Source organism: Poecilia reticulata, linkage group LG6 (genome assembly GCF_000633615.1).
Source record: "Poecilia reticulata strain Guanapo linkage group LG6, Guppy_female_1.0+MT, whole genome shotgun sequence".
In the NCBI taxonomy this organism is placed as follows: domain Eukaryota; kingdom Metazoa; phylum Chordata; class Actinopteri; order Cyprinodontiformes; family Poeciliidae; genus Poecilia; species Poecilia reticulata.
In genome coordinates, this window is record NC_024336.1 from 5,410,923 (window position 1) to 5,428,950 (window position 18,028).

Consider the following 18,028-nt stretch of genomic DNA (forward strand, 5'->3'; position numbering starts at 1 on the left):
GGGGGGAGAGACAGAGGCTGCGGTGGCAGCGTGTCGGTTGGGCACAATATTGCAACACCAACACCGTGAGTGAAACAACGACTGGGGCAGCCTACTATATAAAGTACTCGGGGGCCACTTCATTACACATCCACATTTGTAGAGTACGGAACAAATTGGCAACCCAAACTGAAGCGTCTATTCTATGCGCCTTATAATCCGGTGCGCACTTATAGTGCGGGAAATACGGTAGTTAGAACAGCAGAACCTAAAGGTTAGCTCTTTTCTGTTCTCCACAGCTGGTGTGTCACAATGAAGTGAAGCAGAGTAATTTCTCCAGCGTCCTGCAGAACAACAACTCCAGCAAGAACAGGGACTGCTCTGTGATACCTGGTGAGACTGCCTCATGGTAACGTCATGAACTGCTGGAACACATCAGTCTCAGTCACACATTTAAATCCTTCCACTTCAGCTCCTGTTCACATGATCCACAGAGTAATTAACCTCATCTCTTCTCTCTGTAGCTGAGAGGTCACGAGTGCGTCTGTCTACAACAGCTGGAGAGACGGCCGACTACATCAACGCCTCATTCATCACTGTACGACCAGCAAATCTCTGTTACTAAATCTTAGCCAGAATCGTATGAGAGGATGAAGATGTGTTTCATGAGGGTTCCCATAGCAATTGAATCTCTCTTTTCATTAACACACAGGCGAAGGAGCTTGTTGACAGCTTCGTTACTGTTCTATAAGTCAGCCTTCAATGTTTGTGCATCAGTGTCAGCCATGTAATGACCTGGACCGATTGCTGTTACATTAGCATAAATGTTTCATCAGCATATTCTTCCCAATGAATCAAGCTATAAAACTTTTCCTCTCTATGAGAAACTGCAGATGAAAGCAGTGATTAGGTTGTTCTTTTATCCTCAGGGAAGCATAGGGCCTTCATGCTTCACAGGTTTATTTGCTCTGTGATGTCATCGAGGGATCAAATGGTCTTCCAGTAATTTCTTGAACTATTTGGAGCTTTGATCTCCTGTATAAAGGTATGGTTTTGTTTTGCAGGGCTATAGACTAAACAGAGAGTTCATCATTACCCAGAATCCCCTGCCTGGCACCATAAAGGACTTTTGGAGAATGATATGGGATCACAATACCCAGGTCATCATCTCACTGCCTGGGGTAAGCAAAATCGATTAATTTCAAACGATATTCTCCAAATGGGAAATGATGGTCCAGAAACACTGAAAGGTTTCAGCTGTGGGCTCCAGGACAAAACACTTCCGTCCATTTTATCAGAAAAACAGCAACAATTTTTGGTACTACTTCATTGTCATATTTGACACATTATTCTATACCACTCCCATTTATTTCAACTGAGACTGAGACTTCCTGGACCAGGTAGCACATTGTTATTGTCTAGCTTCCTGTTCTGAGCTCAGACTGACACATTAAGAGTTCATTCACAGCGTCCTACATCCATTGGTTGGAACCAGCTTCTGTTGTCTTTATATCTCTGTAAACCAGCCTGGTCATTATACTCTGACCTCAGCAGGACACTTCTTCCCACATTGCTGCCACTCCTGGGATATTTTCTCTTTTTCTAATGAACAACAGGTACTGACAACCAGAACCTGCTGGGTCAAAGTGACTTAGATCCCACGTTGTCCTCATTCTGATGCTCACTTTGAACTTAACCAATCTTCAACTCAGTGTTGAGTTGAACATTCAACACTGGTTGATTCACTACTTATGTCCACAACTGAACAGCTGATCCTAGCTTTGAGTGTACATGACAATAATTGATCTCTTATGTTTTGTTGTCTGATAATCTACAGTCATTGTCATGCAAAGAACTGTTAAAGATTGTTCCCTCCCTCCTCACCCTCCTCCCTCCACTTCCTGGAGCAAAGCTCAGCTGTCAGTTAGCATTAGCCTTTCCCTGTCTTTCTGTCAACAGACTGCAGAGGAGGCGGAGCTCTGTGCCCTGTGTCCTGGCTATAATCAATCCATCAGCTTCAACATGTTCACTGTGACCCAAAGGAGTGAGGCTCACATCTGTCTGTCCAATGAGGACATGCTGGTGGTCCGGGAATACACCCTGTCTGCTGCAAAGGTTAGCCTAGCTTCTTTGGCACCATGATGTTCTTAATAATAGCAGACAGTGTGTGTTGCAAACAAGTGTTATATAAGCCACTAAAACATCTTAGGCTTCCTAATTTCACTTCAACACATACATAAACTGTTATTGTGATCTTATGACACAAAAGTATAACTGAAGCTGTTCTTACAACTCAGAAAGACTTTGTGTGCTGAAGGCATCTGGTTGGTATGTCAACTCTTCTCTTCTGGACAGGATGACTTTGTTCTTGAGGTGAAGCATTTCCTGGCCCCCTGCTGGCCGAACCCTGACAGCCCCATCAGCAACACCTTTGAACTCATCAGCCTGGTGAATGAAGAGAGGGCGAGCAGAGACTGTCCCACCGTGGTCCATGATGAGTAAGACCCTGTCCAGCCCATTAGCATACTTTTTACTGTTCTTTTTCCAAAAGTCCTGTTTTCTTTCTCCTGCAGTGTGGGCGGAGTCACAGCAGGAACATTCTGTGCTCTGTCGTCTCTAAGGCAGCAGCTGGAGGCTGAAGGTTCGGCTGACGTGTTCCAAGCAGCCAGACTGACAAACCTTTTGAGACCAGGAGTCTTCAGTGATGTTGTAAGTCTCACAGCCAGATCTGTTTGTTGCACGCTTTAGTCCAACATTTGAGTTAAGGATAAATGCATTTCAGTTCATTTGAAACACATCTTAATACATTTAATTGGAATGTTAATGAATTATTGTTTTTTACAGCAAATGAAAATTACAAATTTAGTCTCTCAGAAAATAACAGTATTACACCAGACCAATAAAAAGGAATGTGTGCTTAATGAACAGTGTGTCCATGTACTGCACAGTATCTGCACTCAGCTTCTAGCCCGGCTCGTTTTGCATAAATTACTTTATTCAAAAGGACAGAGGAGACCAGCCTGTGGTTCTGACGAGGTTGCTTCTGTAGTTTAATCTTCCTCCTGACCCAAGGATTCTGTACTGGTCAAGGCCAGGCCAGTTTGTTGGTGTTACCATGGTAATTGAAGCAGGTGTTATCAGTATTGGCAGTGAGGACAGGTACCAAAATAAAAATAAAATCATCATCTCCATACAGCTGGTCAGGTGAGGGAAGCATTAAGTGCTCTAGAATTTCATGGTAGATGGTTGCATTGACTGTGGACTTCAGAAAACCCAGTGGACCAGAACCAGTACATGACATTGCGCCCAGATTACCAATGGCTTCTGTTCCTCTCCACTCTTCCTCCAGATTCTAGGATCTTGATGTCCAACTGCGATTCAAATGTGTTAACTGAAAAGGAATGCGACAGTTGTAGCTCATGTTGGGTGTGTTTGGTGGCGTTTGATGCTCCAGCATCAGTTCACACCGTCTAAATTTAAACCAAACATATTTTCAATTTAATTACATTTCAAGTCAGTGTATTTGTATAACACCAACAGAGGTCCAATAATGTCAGAATAAGAAGAAGTTCTGGACATGTTTTTTTAAAGAACTAAAACAAAAAGGTAAATTAAATCCTGTCATACAAACAGATTCTAAAAGTACATACACTCCAATCTGATCCTGGTTATCCAGCAATGCATCAAGTTCAATTTATCATTCATGTCAGTTTAAAGTTTCTATCTAAGGAAATCCAGCAGATTGCATTTAGTCACTGACTTACAGCATTCACTCCGCCTGGACAAACATGTAGCAACAGCGGAAAGGAAAAGTCCGCTTTAACAGGAAGAGACGTTCAGCAGAACCGAACCAGAACCAGAAGCTGGCTCAGTGCCATCTGGGGGCTGAAGAAGTCAAAATTTGCTACACAATTGTCTCAGGGCTGAAGTTATCGCTGTTAGCACACAGATTTCAATCAAACTGTTACTTTCCACTCAACATTCCATTTCTAGAAACTATACAGCATTCCGAGTAGCTGGCTTCTTCAGCAATATCTTTTTCAATTTGGTTCAGTTTGATTGAGAAATGCCTTATTAACCCAACAGGAATATTAAATGTTGATTGATACCATATGGTTTTCTTCAAAGAAAGAAGCATATTTTATAGAGGATTTCAGTGACTCTCCTTGACAACTGTAAGTCAGCAGTCTGACCCATGGCATCAGACCATTCCTGTAATTATGTCTGCTGTAATAATATTMAAATTTTATAAAAGTGTTTTTATTTTCAGCTGCTGTAATCCAGAATCATCAATACTAACAGAAATAAACACCTGAAAGGAACTTTTGAATGATATTCTGATTCACTGATGAAAATCTTTCAGTTCATCTGTATAACAGCCTAATAAAGACCCCTCTCTGACATTATCACGTTTTTGAATCTCAGCTCAGAAAATAGTGAAAAGTAATGCAAATGAATTCTAAAACTGTCAGACAGAAGCTGGATTATCCCAGAATAAACAGTCAAACACGACTCAGCAGTGTCACAGTAACACAGTACACAGCAGGATGAATGTTCCCAGCTCTTCATTGGAGAAACTGAACAGCAGACGGATGGTCCAGAACAATAAAGCAAACTCATCAGGTCAAGAATCAGCTGTTCATTTACATGTCAAGATAAAGGGTCACTTGTTTGAAGACAGCTTTGTGGACCAGGMAGACGGGTGGTTTGAGAGAGGACTGAGAGAAGCCAACTGCTAGGACCCAGCTAGCAACTAGGTGAAGATGGGACTTGTTCATATAGTGAACGTGTTTTATGAGGTTTAAAATAAATGTAAACCTAGCTCTTAAACCTAGAAAACTGCTTTATGTGAAAAGCTGGCTAACCCTCAGATTGAGTCTGTTACTGTGAACCAAATGAAATCAAATTTAGCTCCGAGTTGATGCTACCTGGGTTTATCTTACATGTGTGTTAAGCAGAATAGCAGCAAGAAACTGAGTGGAGTGTGTTTTTGCAGGAGCACTACCAGTTCCTGTACAAAGCCATGCTGAGCATCATCGGGACACAGGAAGCAGAGAAAACCCTCCTGTTCTCTGACAACAATGAAACCACCACCGACAGCCTTGAATCTCTTGTGTAAAAGGTCCTGATAGAATAATTTGTTCTTTATGTTCTTCAAGCACCAATAGAATCTCTTTTGACAGAATTTATTCAGGCAGATTCTTAACAGCTTTGCTGAATTTTTACCCTTTCWGCTTTTAGATTATGTGCCTTTTGTTTTCCTTCTGTTGTAGTTCAAACTTTGTTACATTTTATACATTAACTGTCCAAGGTTTTAATGTACCAACCTGAAAATTTGTACTAAACTCTTTCTAAACATTGTATTTATTGGCACTGTGCCTAAAGAGGGAAGCTGCAACTTTTCACATCAAATGTTTTCCATGTCTCTGCCACTAGGATCTATTCTGTGAATCCCACTGCAACACAGTGGGATTCATCTAGTTTAGCACAGTGGGCTAAACTAGATAAGGATGTGGAATAATAAAACGATCGAATGTAAATAATGTGGTAATCACTTTGATGGACCAAATTTCTATTTATACTTCTAGATTCTATATTTTTAGTGCAAATAAATGCTTTGATTCTGTTTAGCTGAAGATGATTAATAATTTTATACTCAGTTTTGTAACAAACTAAATGTGTTGCATGCGATTACTGCCTACGTAGATCTTTAGTTGGATGTGAAACACTGCTTTGGGGATTAAAGGGATAAAGTGAAAGAATACAAACAAAACTCTGTTGGCTCATTATAGTGTTGCTATGTGAACTTGCAAGCTGCAATTAGTGAAAGAAGATAGTTTCTATTAAAACTATTCTTGTGTGTGCGCACGAATCTATAACACAGAAGTTACCAGAAGGTATCCCTAGTGCTTCACTGTTTCCACGTCATGTTACMGTCATGATATCTAAAAGTAGGACCCAAATGCAGACAATTGGAGAGTAAAGGAAAATTCAACCAGAAATGCTAAATGCTCATTGTGTCAAAAACCACTGAAACGTAACAGAAGATTCTTATCTGATATTCAATGGCAACTTGTTCCACAAATGAACAGAAAAGAGTCAATCTTGGAGCTTCAGCCTAGAAGCTGGTCAGCTGGTTTTGGTGAAACATTCAACTGGAGCAAGTCAGAGAGGTAAGGAGGAGCCAGACCATTAAGGCATTTAAAGGCCAAGAGTAGGATTTTAAAATACTTTTTTTTTTTTGCTCATTAAGCCAATGAAAGGATGACAACAGGTGAGATAAGTTTGTCCAGCTGATCATCTCCCACACTGCTTAGACAGGTGGACTGGTTTCTTTACAGTAAAACTTATTTTAAAACAAAAACCAAAAGTTCTTTATAAGTTTGGGTCAGGTGAGGAGGCGGCCATCTTTCCATCAGTGATCCATTAGGAGCCACTCATCAAATCTTTGAAATCTTTAAAAATCTGTCTTCAGATATTTGTCCCCCCACTTCATGTTTCAACCCGTCTTGTTTTTTGAAGGGGAGGGGGGGGGGGGCAGGATATCCCAATTTGAATTTCTGTTGAAAACAGTCTGGTTCAACCTGTGGATTATACATATTCCCTTTATGAAGTTATTATCTCTGCACCATTTCTTATGAGTTAATCCAGGCTAAGACTCTGTAAGAAATGCGTCTTTTCAGGTCAGAAAATAGGTCAAGAGCCCAGAAATTGTCCTAACCTGCTGCCAGATCCGCAACTTCATTTACATTTTTGACTTTTATTACATCCCCAATTATTCTCTGCTTGGTGGCCCAGTTTGCTTGGCTGCCTCCAAATCAAGCAGAAGTAAAAACACCAGTCAGCATTTTTTTTCCCTTTTTTTTCTGAGTGAGAACTCAGCTGGAGATCAAGGAGCTGACAGGACACTGCAGCAGCTCCATTTACTGGTTCTGGGCTAAAACAGATCATGATCAATGAACATCAGTCTACACAGTGACCGATTTTCATATGATCCTGATAAATCTACCGTCAAGCCTATGGTCAGATTTGTTGGTCTAGAAATGCCAAGATTGCTTTTATAAGGATAAAATAAAACTTCCTCAAAAGTTAACAGTGTCCACTGAATATCAGTGTTCCTCAGTGAACAGTGAATAATCTGTCAGATAAACACTGACAGATCCAGAGTTGATCTGTCAGAAAATTGTGATTTTACACAACTCAGAAAATGAAGCATTACTGTCCTGATCAAATAAAACAAGTTCAGTCAGGAGTGTTTAAAATCTAGATTCATGAATAAACCAACAAGTTCCTGGGTCCAGGAGGTAGACACCACCACACTTGTTTACATATAAAGTTATTTTTCTGACAGATTATGAACAAACTTTGGCTGTAAACAGCAAAATATGCATTTTCCACAATAACTCAAATGATTCTAAATTATTTAGATAAAAATTGAAACTGTACGATCTACTTTAATGTTCTTTATTTTTTTAAGAAATCATCAGAAGACTTTACAGGAGTTTAATTATGTAACCATTTCATTTCTGTCAAAAAGGAAAAACAAACAAAACCCCACAACAGAAGTAGTTCAGATATTGAGACCTCAAACATTTAGAAAAAGAATTTTAACAAGCGGTTCATGTTGGAGTTTTATGGAACTGATCTCTCCAGAAATAAAACTGAATTGTCTCCTGAATTACATTCTAAAGCCTCTCAGTCCTTCTGATATCTACACATTACAGACATTTGTTTTAAGATGACATGGAGTCATCTATATCTATAAATATATATCTCTGCTATGTGCAAAATACTTTCTTTTCACTATTTGAAGAGAATTGGAACTTGTGATGGATGAAACTAGTCTGGTTTTAGTCAGTGTAGCATGTTTTCTACCAATAATGCAAGTCAGACATTTCTACTTAATGTCACTAAAAGCATAYAAATGGATGTAAACATTTGTATCCAATCATTTTGCTGATGAAGCTAAAGTACTACAAAGTCATAAGAGAAAGAAAGAAAACATTTGTAAGACTTGCAGTTTGACAGACATCTATGTGAAACTGCTCCAGAACTGCTGGTGCACTTTCTAAAAACATCAGCTGGGAGCTCCAGTCAGGCAGGACGAGGTCCAACTTCAGTTTGGAGAACATTTCTTACAACATGAAGACAACACTTTGACGTCTGTTTAAGAGGATTTGTTCTCCTAGTTTCACTCATGTTGTCTGACCTAATTATTTTCCTCTGATACCGATGACAAGTTATGCAAAACATTTGAATTATTGAACATCAGCTGCATCCTAAATTTCTGACCTGAGCCTGCAAATTTTGAGCATGAATTTCATTTAAACTATTTTAACTAATTATTCTATGGATTTCCAAATTTGTTGATTTTGGACTCAAACATCTATTCTGCCAACTGCTGCTTTCACATTTTTATTAACACTTAAAGTTTTATCTGACAAGCGAGTAGGTCTAACAAAAACATTTCTCAAAAAAATAAAACAATCAGACGAAAGCAGACAAATGGGTTTTATAGTGTTAAAGGAACTGCTGGAAAGTTATCAAAAGCTGATTTTGTCCACTTTCAAAGTTCTTTGGATTTCTGCAGGTTCTCTAACGTCTGCAGACTATGTTCTAGTCCTGCAGGGTGCTCTTGGATATGATGTGCAGTCCTTCCTCCTTCAGCCGAGCCAACGCCGGCCCATAGATGTCATTGGTCATTGGGACCAGCAGACCTTTTGTACTGATTTCCCCTACAGAGAGAAAAAAAGTGTTTGGTTCTGTTGTATCAGTATGGCTCATGAGAAAAACTAACAGCAGCAGCAGTCGTTTCTGGCAAATGAAAACATTTCCATTCACTTCACAGACAGCTTTGTTTAGTGTGACTGCTGATGTAACTCTAGTTACTGATGTAGCACTAGTTTATCATTTGAATTTAGCGACAATGTTAACTGTAGCTTGTTTGCTAACTTTAAACCATTCCATTTTTAAGTTTCTTTTTGCTAACTTCTAAACTTAAATCAGGATTTTATTAGGTAAAATGCTCATGTTGCCATGTTATCTTACATTACTTGGCTTATATGATTAAACTACCAAAATGCAAATGCCATCTTATATGCTAATGTAAGCTGGTTAACATTTATTTGCATTATCCTAATTTAATTTATACAAAAATTTGCTAAATGTTATTTTAAATGGTGGAATCACTTGATCTTTTTATGCCCAACTTTTAAATTGTAATCTCTCTGCTATCTCGATTGGTAGCTTGTGTTTATAGGCCATTCTTTGATGGTGCTCTGTTACTTCAAATGTTACTTCAGTTATTTTTGCAGACTTTTGTTTATAATTTTATTGTGCCGAGGCATTGCATGTGTGAAGAATTATTCCCCCTGGTTCTGGATGCTGTGCAGCTGGAAGGATTTTTCCTCTTCATCTTTTTATTTTAGACAGTTWTGATGTGTAACCATGGCAACAAGGTACGGGAGCAGCTAATTAGCTTCTCAAAAGCTCAAATAGTACTTAAGCTACATCACAAATGTCAGAGGAGTTGAAACAGAAACTTCATGGATACAAAATGGGATCGGAGAGAGGAGGATGTTAAAACCAGGTCTTCATCATTATAACCCCTACTCCAACATCTCTGTCAGGTTTTCTAACATTCAGCCTGATAGCAATTTAAAGAGGAATGTCAAAAGAAAAAGAGGATTAGCACAGCAAGCCAACCACAGGTTGTGACTATCAAGGCATTTGCTGAGAATATTGTCTTTGTTGCCTTTATTACAGCAAAAATCTTCAGACAGAGGCCTCTTCAAATGTGTTGCAAGACTGACTGCTACTTGAAATCCTTCCTGCCCACAGCATCAGCATCCACAATGACTCAAGATAGTTTGATGATTTCAGGTACAACAACATTTTTAATTTTCCTTTGCAATAAAAGATTTATGAACTGAACTGAATTAGACTACACCGGCCAGAAATTAGTTCTGACCTGATTAAAATTTTATAAGTCAGTTGGTGTAACTGAGAAGAATGGAGAGATAATAGTAGACTGACCAAGATTCTCAGAATCATCACATTCCAGAAAAAAGGGTCAAACTGGAACAATTGGGGACCTGGTCAGGTTTTGATTCATACATTACAACTACCTTATTGTTTTTAGGCCTCATCATTCCTAACAGCTAGAAAATCTTTGTTTGGAGCATCTGTATTACTAATGTGCTAACTTATAGAGAGGCATCACTAACCATCGAGAACCATGCGGGCAGCAATGGCTGCTGGGTATCCTACAGTCTTGGCCATGGCAGAGAAACCGTTTGGTTCCCCATAGACCACCAGGCTGATCTGTCGCATCTCCAGCTCTCCGGTTGGATGTCGAATTCCCACGTCGTTCCTCATGATGATCAAGTCCCGCTCACCTTTAGCTAGATCCAGAAGAGAAGAATCATAGTTCCATGCCTGACTGTGTTACTCTGGTCGGCACCAACAGTCACCCCACTCACCAAAAGAGAGCTTGGCCTCCAGGTGCTTTGCGAGTGAAGCCAGAATGGTATCAGCATGAGGCACAGCATCGTCGCTCAGCATCCCCAGCCTGCAGCAACACAGACAGCATGGATTCCTCCTCAACTTACTTTCACTTTACACTAAAGGCTCTAAATATCTGCTGCACTACTGCTGGAGCCACTCATCCTTGGACTGAGGTACAAGGATTTGCCGTTTATTTTTCCGGCTTCTTTGGTGCTGAATTAAATAAATGGAGTCATTGAATTTAAGCAGTTGATCATTGAGTTTTTCCCCCTTTAACAGCAATAATGGAATAATTCCAACAGTTCTTTTCCTTTCAGAGGAACGCAGTGCTCAGTGCCTGCATGGCCCTTGTCTCTTCATCCCTGGCAGCAGGCGACCTTGGCTTGAAGAAGGTTGTATAGCTACACCACTTCAGGAGTCCTCGTCAGAGCGGGGGCTCAAAGTGGGCTCCCATGTTGCTAAGCATTGAAGTCACAATAAGAGCAGCTTGATGTGCAGCATCTGCTCCCAGCCAGAGCTTGTGTCACTTTCATCCAGAACAGGAACCAAAATGTTTATCAATATTTGCATTTATACTCAAGGCAGTTCATTATTCTTAATGCAACAGATACAATGCATTAAGAATGTATCGGAGTTAAGACATTGCATTGTCTTAACATAATTAGTTATTTTAAATAATTCATATTGACCAAGGTACAGTAATTGTGATTCTACTGTTTTCCATAACTGTATGCATCTGTATAAACTGAAGAAAAGTCATAATCAAGTCAAAATAATGTAACAAAATTCTTGTTATGAATATCCATTAGAACTTTCTATTGCATCATCAACAATCTCACTCCATTTCCACATTTGTTCACTAGGCAGCACATTTGGCAAATTTTCCAAATCATCTTCAGTCCATGTCAATAAGGGTCATTACAGTAGATGCATGTCAAGTCCTATAAGTTTGGCAAAAAATCTGACAAGAATTCAGTGTGATTTTGCTGTAATCAGACAAATTGAAATCTGCATAAATCAAAAAGTTAAAGGAAGACATCCAGGAGCAAAACAGGTTACTTTATGTTCAAAGGGGGCAGTGCCAAGTGCTGATGTCCCTAGTTGACCATGCAAATATTAAAACTGATGGTCTGTAATGACACACCAAGAGTTTCACGCATCAAACCTTAATGTTTTATGGCAAATAGCAAGATTTTGAGTCTTGGCCACACCCACATGCTTTGATGCAGCAAAAAGCTTTTGATAACTTTCGATCTTCAATGCCTTAAGACTGAGCTAGAAATTTTGAAGCCAGCATGTCAAAAGCTGTAGGAGGATTTTGCTCAGACACAATGTCTGAAAGACAGACAAACTGGCGGCTTTGATCCAAAACGGTTGACTTCCTGTGGGGTTTAGCCCTTGGGTCCAAGAAAGTTTTTGTAGGTTCTGAGAAGATGCACATGTGTACCAAACTTCATAATTGCCAGTCAAACCATGGTTTGGGGCTGATTTTAAGCAGGCTGTGGAGTAATTTGGCCACACATTTCTGTTGGGGGACGGCTAGACATTGGACTTTGCCACGGTGCCACACTGTCAGTGCTGGAAGCCACCAACATGTCTTCTGTCAGTGGGCACACTGTTATCTTGATTAGGTCACAGGGGTCAGATGTTGACCTTTCGAAATAAAAAATTACACTGTTGTCAGGGAGCATTGCTTAAGTGATATCATGATGTCACTATGATTTTCACTATTTTTTGAGACTGGATGTGGATCAATCCCTTAAGGTTTGGTGTCTAAGTGACTTTTGGTGTTTGAGATATAAGATTTTTGTGTCTCATGATGAGATGTGAGACTTTGAGGACTGGCCACGCTCCTTCAACATACTCAAACGCTCACTGTTTTGATCAGTTTTTAAGCCCCCATGCCTTATGAGCAAACTAACCAAGTATGAAACCGATCGACTGAAGTCTCTAGAGCAGTGGTTCTTAACCTGGGTTCGATTGAACCCCAGGGGTTCGATGAGTCTCTCAGGGGTTCAGCGGAGCCTCTGCCGCGGAGGTAAAGACACACTTGTGTAAAGTCGTGATGACGCCCYGCTTTGCCATCACTTGCTGCAGAGGATCACGTTACATTGCTTGGCCAATCAGTGCTGCGGAGGAGCCCTGATTGAAGGAGCTCCACTCTCAGCATGGATTTGAACTTGTGTCTTTAATTACTTCAGCAAAGCTCACCGTTTTTACCAAATTGTGTAGCTTTCGGTGTACTTCTAAATCTGCTCCTTAGTCGCATCTTTTCGGGGTTGGTACTGCCTCTAGTGCAGTGTTTCTCAACCTTTTTTGGGCTAGCGCCCCCTAGCCTTTATCCAGGTCCCTCACCGCCCCCCATCAAAGAATTTGTAGGCTACTTTGCACTGACAATTATTTTATTATTAATGTTACTATCATTATTGTAGATGTTTTGAATTGGCGCACGATTATGTTTTCCCGTACACTTCAGTGCCTTACGCTCCTTCACCTCGTGCACAAAACGGGGTAAATGTAGCGAGTTTTGCCCTAAACGTATCGGCGTCTGGAGGAGGGGGTTGGGGAGGGAGCGTATGTTTCTACGCTCCTTTGTGGGGGGCGGCGATTTATGTTTTCGCATCCACATGAATAATGTGTAGTTGCGCCCCTACCCATGGCACTTCAACAATATTATTGTATCTTTTATCTAGAAATAGTGTCTGTTTATTCTTGCCATACAGTCCTCTGAATTAATTATTGCTCGAAAGGTCTTGCCATACCAGTTTATTCCTCCGTATTTACTTTAGTTTCTTAGTTTATTCTTGCATTTTGTTTTTCATTCATTTCCATTTAGTTTCCTTTGATTAGTATTATCCTCTCTTGGTTTATTGTTATGTCCACTTTAGTTTCTTTCCTGTTGCTAGATTTATTTTATCGTATTGACCATCAGTAATCTTCACTCATCACCTGCTGCGCCGCCTAATCGTCATGTTTCACATCATGTGTTGATTTTTCACTGTTCAGCGTCGGATTCTCTGTTTTTATGCCATAATTCACATCTAGTTTGTCGCTACTTTTTGCCCGCTTCTCATGTTTCAGAATTTTGCGCAATGTGTGCAGCGTTTTTTTTTTTAACTCCCTAAGATGCAGGGCGGTCGGGAAACATATCTTTGGTGAAAAGGCAGACTGACATAAACCTTTTAAAACAACGGAAACAATTTCGGATTTCTGATTATTGAAATTTAAAAGTGTTGTGGTAACGTTGTTCCATCAAACCCGTTTCATGTCTGACCACTTGCAGCACCGGTGTTAACGCTATAACATGAACGCTCTATCGTGGTGTGGAGGTATTTCTTTATTTAAATGGGTTAATTTTTCAGAGGGATACAATGTGAGGGCATCGTGATTTTAGTAATTACATGTTTATAAGAGCAATTTTCTGTTGTCCTTCCATGGAAGCGGGCAGCTTTCAAACGGAAATAAAACACGTTTTAATATAAATTGCTGCTTTGACAATCACAGAACTGCCAAAACATATGCAGCCTACATAAATACCAGACAAAGTCAATCACAGCAGCGTCATCAGCCGGTGAAGCTACCAGTAGCAGGAGAGGAGCTGCGTCAGAAGCTAACAGAAGCTACAAACACTGAATAGAAGAAGAGCTGCCATCGATACAGTTGCAGCCAAGCATGATTTAATGTTACACAATACAGTTTTACCAAGTTGCTCAAAGTCTAAACTGGTATTGTTGTGGATTTAAGGTGTAAAGTTTACCTTCGACCAAACGCTCCCCAAAAGCATCCCAGCGCCCCCCTTTTGTAAAAATGTCCGCCAGCGCCCCCTGCCGTCCTCTGAACGCCCCCTGGGGGGCGGTACCGCCCATGTTGAGAACCGCTACTCTAGTGGCTTGGGGGTGGTAACACAACTAATATAATTACATTACTAAATCAGAATACCGCAGTCTTTATTATTTATTATTAATTTTTCATTCTCTTAAGAATGTAGAGCTAATTAAATGATCTAAACAAGACCTTAAAGTGGTTCCAGTTTCTCTTGATGGCCAACCTGTTGAAACTGTGGCAAATTTTAAATACTTTGGGTCGTTCCTGGACAGTCAGCTCAACTGTGCTGAAAACAATGACTATATTTTGAAGAACTGTTCTCAAAGACTCTACCTTTTAAGAAGACTTAATGATCTTGGGGTGACCCAACTAGATTCTAGTTGTGTCATCCAACTAGACCCAACTAGACTCACCCCTATGTCTTGAATTTGGGGGGGAAAAAAAATCATATTTTATTTATCACCACAAAAGGGTCAGTGAATGCGCATATGAAACTGGTGGGTTCAGTACCTCAAAAAAGGTTAAGAACCACTGCTCTAGAAGTTTGTTCAAATGCCCAGACTATAAATGGCCAGAATGGGGTAAAATTTAAATTTTACCACATTGGAATTTAAATCCAAGATTATTGACTTCCTGTTTGGTGTTGAGGATGGGTCTTGGCCTCATCATAAAGCAGAGGTTCCCAAATGATTTTGCCATTGCAGAGGGAGCGCGGAAAGCGGTATGGATGAATGAGAAAAAAAGAAAGAAAAAAAAACGAGCGCTGTGCACGTGAGGGAGAGGGGGATGTTTGAGTGAATGGAAGAATATACAGGGAGTCTCTAAGAATCCCCCCCACCGCACCCCGCTGACATACATCATTCGACCAGAGAGCCAGAGTCCAACTCTCCTCACTTGTAAATTCATAGAGGGGGCCCCGGAGAAAAAGTTTGGGAACCACTGTCATAAAGTAAGGTCAATGGGAAATATGTTTTGAAAAGTTGCCGGGGGGGGCGCTGTTGAGTAGTTTTGGTGCTAATCTTATGAAAACCTTGAAATATGTAAATTTGTGAAAAGTTTGGTGATTTTGAATATGTTTTGGCCTCCAATTTATTTATTTATTTTTAGTCAATTTATTTTCTCACAAAATGATAATAAACATTTGAATTAAAATAGGCCTTCATAGCCCAAATGAATAGGACATTCATACCAGTGATGAAGTTCTGAACTGAGTGGAGCGTTAGCTTCACTCGTTTCCATGTAAAGCAACATTCTATCATCTAGGTTAGATCATGTTTTCTGGGTGGTCAACTGGACTGTTTACTGGTCAGTGAGTGTGTGTGGAGCTGTTGGTGTCGCACCATCTCAAGGTGTCCATTCTGAACTGGTCCTCTCCGACCTGCTTATAGACTGCTTCCGCAAAAGCTTCTGGGGACATGGAGGAGGATAAGCCCATCTGATGACAGAGGAGTTCTTTCTGCACACAAGAAAGGAAATGAACAAGCAGTAAAATGTTTTTTAATTTATTTATTTTCTTCAGCACTTGAACAATTTTTAATTTATAGTACGCAATTTTCTGTCTGTGGTGGAGTTCGTCTCTGTGCTCCTCTTCAGTTCATCAATGGTCTCTTAACTCTTTTTACCCAGCCTCCGTGCCATCATTTCTAAGTGTGCTAATTTGTTTTACCTCTTTCATTTTTCATCTCATCTCAAAAGAAAAGACTGGAGTGTTTTCAGGCAGATTAGTGGCAGGATGAAAAATCTATCAACCACTTGATGGCTGGTAAACATCCTGAAAATATTGAACTCTCACAAGCATAAAAGCTAACACTATTTGCCTTTAAGTCATGAGTATGAGAAGCCTCTGTTCACTGCAGCCTTGATACTGATAAACAAGTGTTGGCAGCAGTAGACTTCTGTCATTTGATGAGATAGAAAACATTAATTAAACTAAAACGGAGCACAGAGCAGAGGACTGCTTATGAACCATTTGCTGGAGCGATTCATACCCAGGAGATGGTAGACGTAGGGTGCAGGAGGACAGGACTGGGCTCAGTGTTGATCAGACCCAGCTTAACAAAGCCGCCCATGGCTTTGGAGAAGCCCTATGAACACAACAGAAACTTAATGAGAGACAAACACTGACAGGAGGCAAAACCAACCAGAAACAGCCAGAGGACCATCTCCATCAGCGCTGAACATACAGGCTGCTTTTAGTAACTTTATGAGTATAAGGCCTAAAACAGGACACTACTCACCTGTTAAACACAGACAGGAAGTCCAGGAAATGCCAAGAAAGAAGCTAAGAAGTACTTACCGAAAACAAAATGTGTTGATAAAACACCATTTACAGCCTAATGTAAACTTCTCTTTATATGTATACAATGGTCATTCTGAAATTCACCAACAGCTGAAACCAGAAGTTTACATACAGATGTTATAGTGGATTTAAATAGTTTGTAATAGTTTTTGTAAACTTCTGATTTTACATCCCTACAGTACAGACAGGCTCATCTGTTCAATTAAAGGCAGGCATGGCCAGAATGGGAATGTCCAGCTGTCATAACAATGAGGCAACTTCTGGGTCCAAACAGAGAAGCATGGAGGTGGCAGTGTCATGCTATGGGGCTGTTTTGCTGCAGGAGGAACTGGTGCACTTCAAAAAATAGATGGCATTATGAGGAAAGAACAGACTCAGTCCCACGGTTCTGTCCTCAGACCTCACCCTGATAGACAKTCTCATTTTTACTCAGTGTTGTACCAAGAAGTGGCTAATATGATTAGCTCAGCAGAAAGGCAGTTTCACCTGGTGTTTGCTAATTGGTGCTGCTGCAACTCTGAAAGGGCTGAGTGGGGGAGTCATGGGTGGGGGCTGCTCGACTGGAGACTGCAGCTCCAAGGAGGAGCTGCATGGAAAAAGTAACTCTCTGTGTGAGCAAGCATTTAGACTTGCACACACAGATGGTTGGCATGGAGATTAACGAATTTCTCAAAGGGTATGCATGAAAGAATCAAAACATCAAAACTTCAGACTGAAAATCTGTGTGCTCTCAAATTATGGCAGATAAATTTCCCCATAGTGTAGCCACTGTACCTTGAAGCGCAGGGTTCCCCTGATGAGTGTGTGTGCCGTCTGGATGCCATACGGCTCGGCGTACTTGGTGCTGTCGCGGTTTGGAAATCCCTCCAGGCTGAAACCTGGGAAGAAATCCATCGCTGTGGCCGAATCCATCAGAGTCCCACCTGCAGGGATGCTCACCACCTTGAACACACATGTCTCATCAGACTTCTCCTTTAGACAAACTGCAGATTCTGCAGAGAAAAGCTTAAATATTGTTCATGTCCCTCTGAGGCTTCCATACCTCGCCATCTCTGAGAAAGACAGCTGGACTGACTGTGTTCAGGAGGACACCGTAAGGACTCCAGCTGAACTTGTAGCGAAGAGGATTGTCTGAACACTCCGGAGCAGGAAGCCCACCACAGAACGAGCTGTAGGACTCCACCTAGACAGCAGTGATTCATTTGAGGCTGTTGGAGCCCATAACCCGTAGCCTATAGCCTACAGCCCGTAGCTTATAGCCTATAGAGCATAGCTTATAGCCTATAGCCTATAGCCTATAGCCCATAGTCCATAGCCTATAGCCCATAGTCCATAGCCTATAGCCCATAGCCTATAGCCCATAGCCTATAGCCCATAGCCTATAGCCCAAAGCCTATAGCTTATAGCCCATAGCCTATA

The 18,028-nt window shown here is 40.7% G+C and overlaps 2 protein-coding genes across 9 annotated transcripts in view; one reads left to right on the forward strand and one right to left on the reverse strand.

Annotated features, from left to right (window-relative positions):
- Positions 1-5,609, forward strand: part of ptprz1a (protein tyrosine phosphatase receptor type Z1a) — a 122,974-nt gene extending 117,365 nt beyond the window's left edge. For all 5 annotated transcript variants that reach the window (XM_017305392.1, XM_017305393.1, XM_008410944.2 and 2 more), the window contains 7 exons: positions 279-372; positions 504-577; positions 1,044-1,160; positions 1,939-2,094; positions 2,335-2,477; positions 2,553-2,688; positions 4,976-5,609. In XM_017305392.1, the coding sequence (XP_017160881.1) occupies positions 279-372; positions 504-577; positions 1,044-1,160; positions 1,939-2,094; positions 2,335-2,477; positions 2,553-2,688; positions 4,976-5,098 (843 nt within the window). In that variant the 3' untranslated portion in view covers positions 5,099-5,609. The remainder of the gene's footprint in view (positions 1-278; positions 373-503; positions 578-1,043; positions 1,161-1,938; positions 2,095-2,334; positions 2,478-2,552; positions 2,689-4,975) is intronic.
- Positions 5,610-7,427: 1,818 nt separating this feature from the next.
- aass (aminoadipate-semialdehyde synthase) overlaps positions 7,428-18,028 on the reverse strand; it is a 63,118-nt gene continuing 52,517 nt past the window's right edge. For all 4 annotated transcript variants that reach the window (XM_008410947.1, XM_017305352.1, XM_008410946.1 and 1 more), the window contains exons 18-24: positions 17,652-17,792; positions 17,384-17,551; positions 16,299-16,394; positions 15,651-15,766; positions 10,461-10,549; positions 10,206-10,382; positions 7,428-8,714 (exon numbers count right to left, since the gene is read on the reverse strand). In XM_008410947.1, coding sequence (XP_008409169.1) covers positions 8,596-8,714; positions 10,206-10,382; positions 10,461-10,549; positions 15,651-15,766; positions 16,299-16,394; positions 17,384-17,551; positions 17,652-17,792 — 906 coding nt within the window. In that variant the 3' untranslated portion in view covers positions 7,428-8,595. The remainder of the gene's footprint in view (positions 8,715-10,205; positions 10,383-10,460; positions 10,550-15,650; positions 15,767-16,298; positions 16,395-17,383; positions 17,552-17,651; positions 17,793-18,028) is intronic.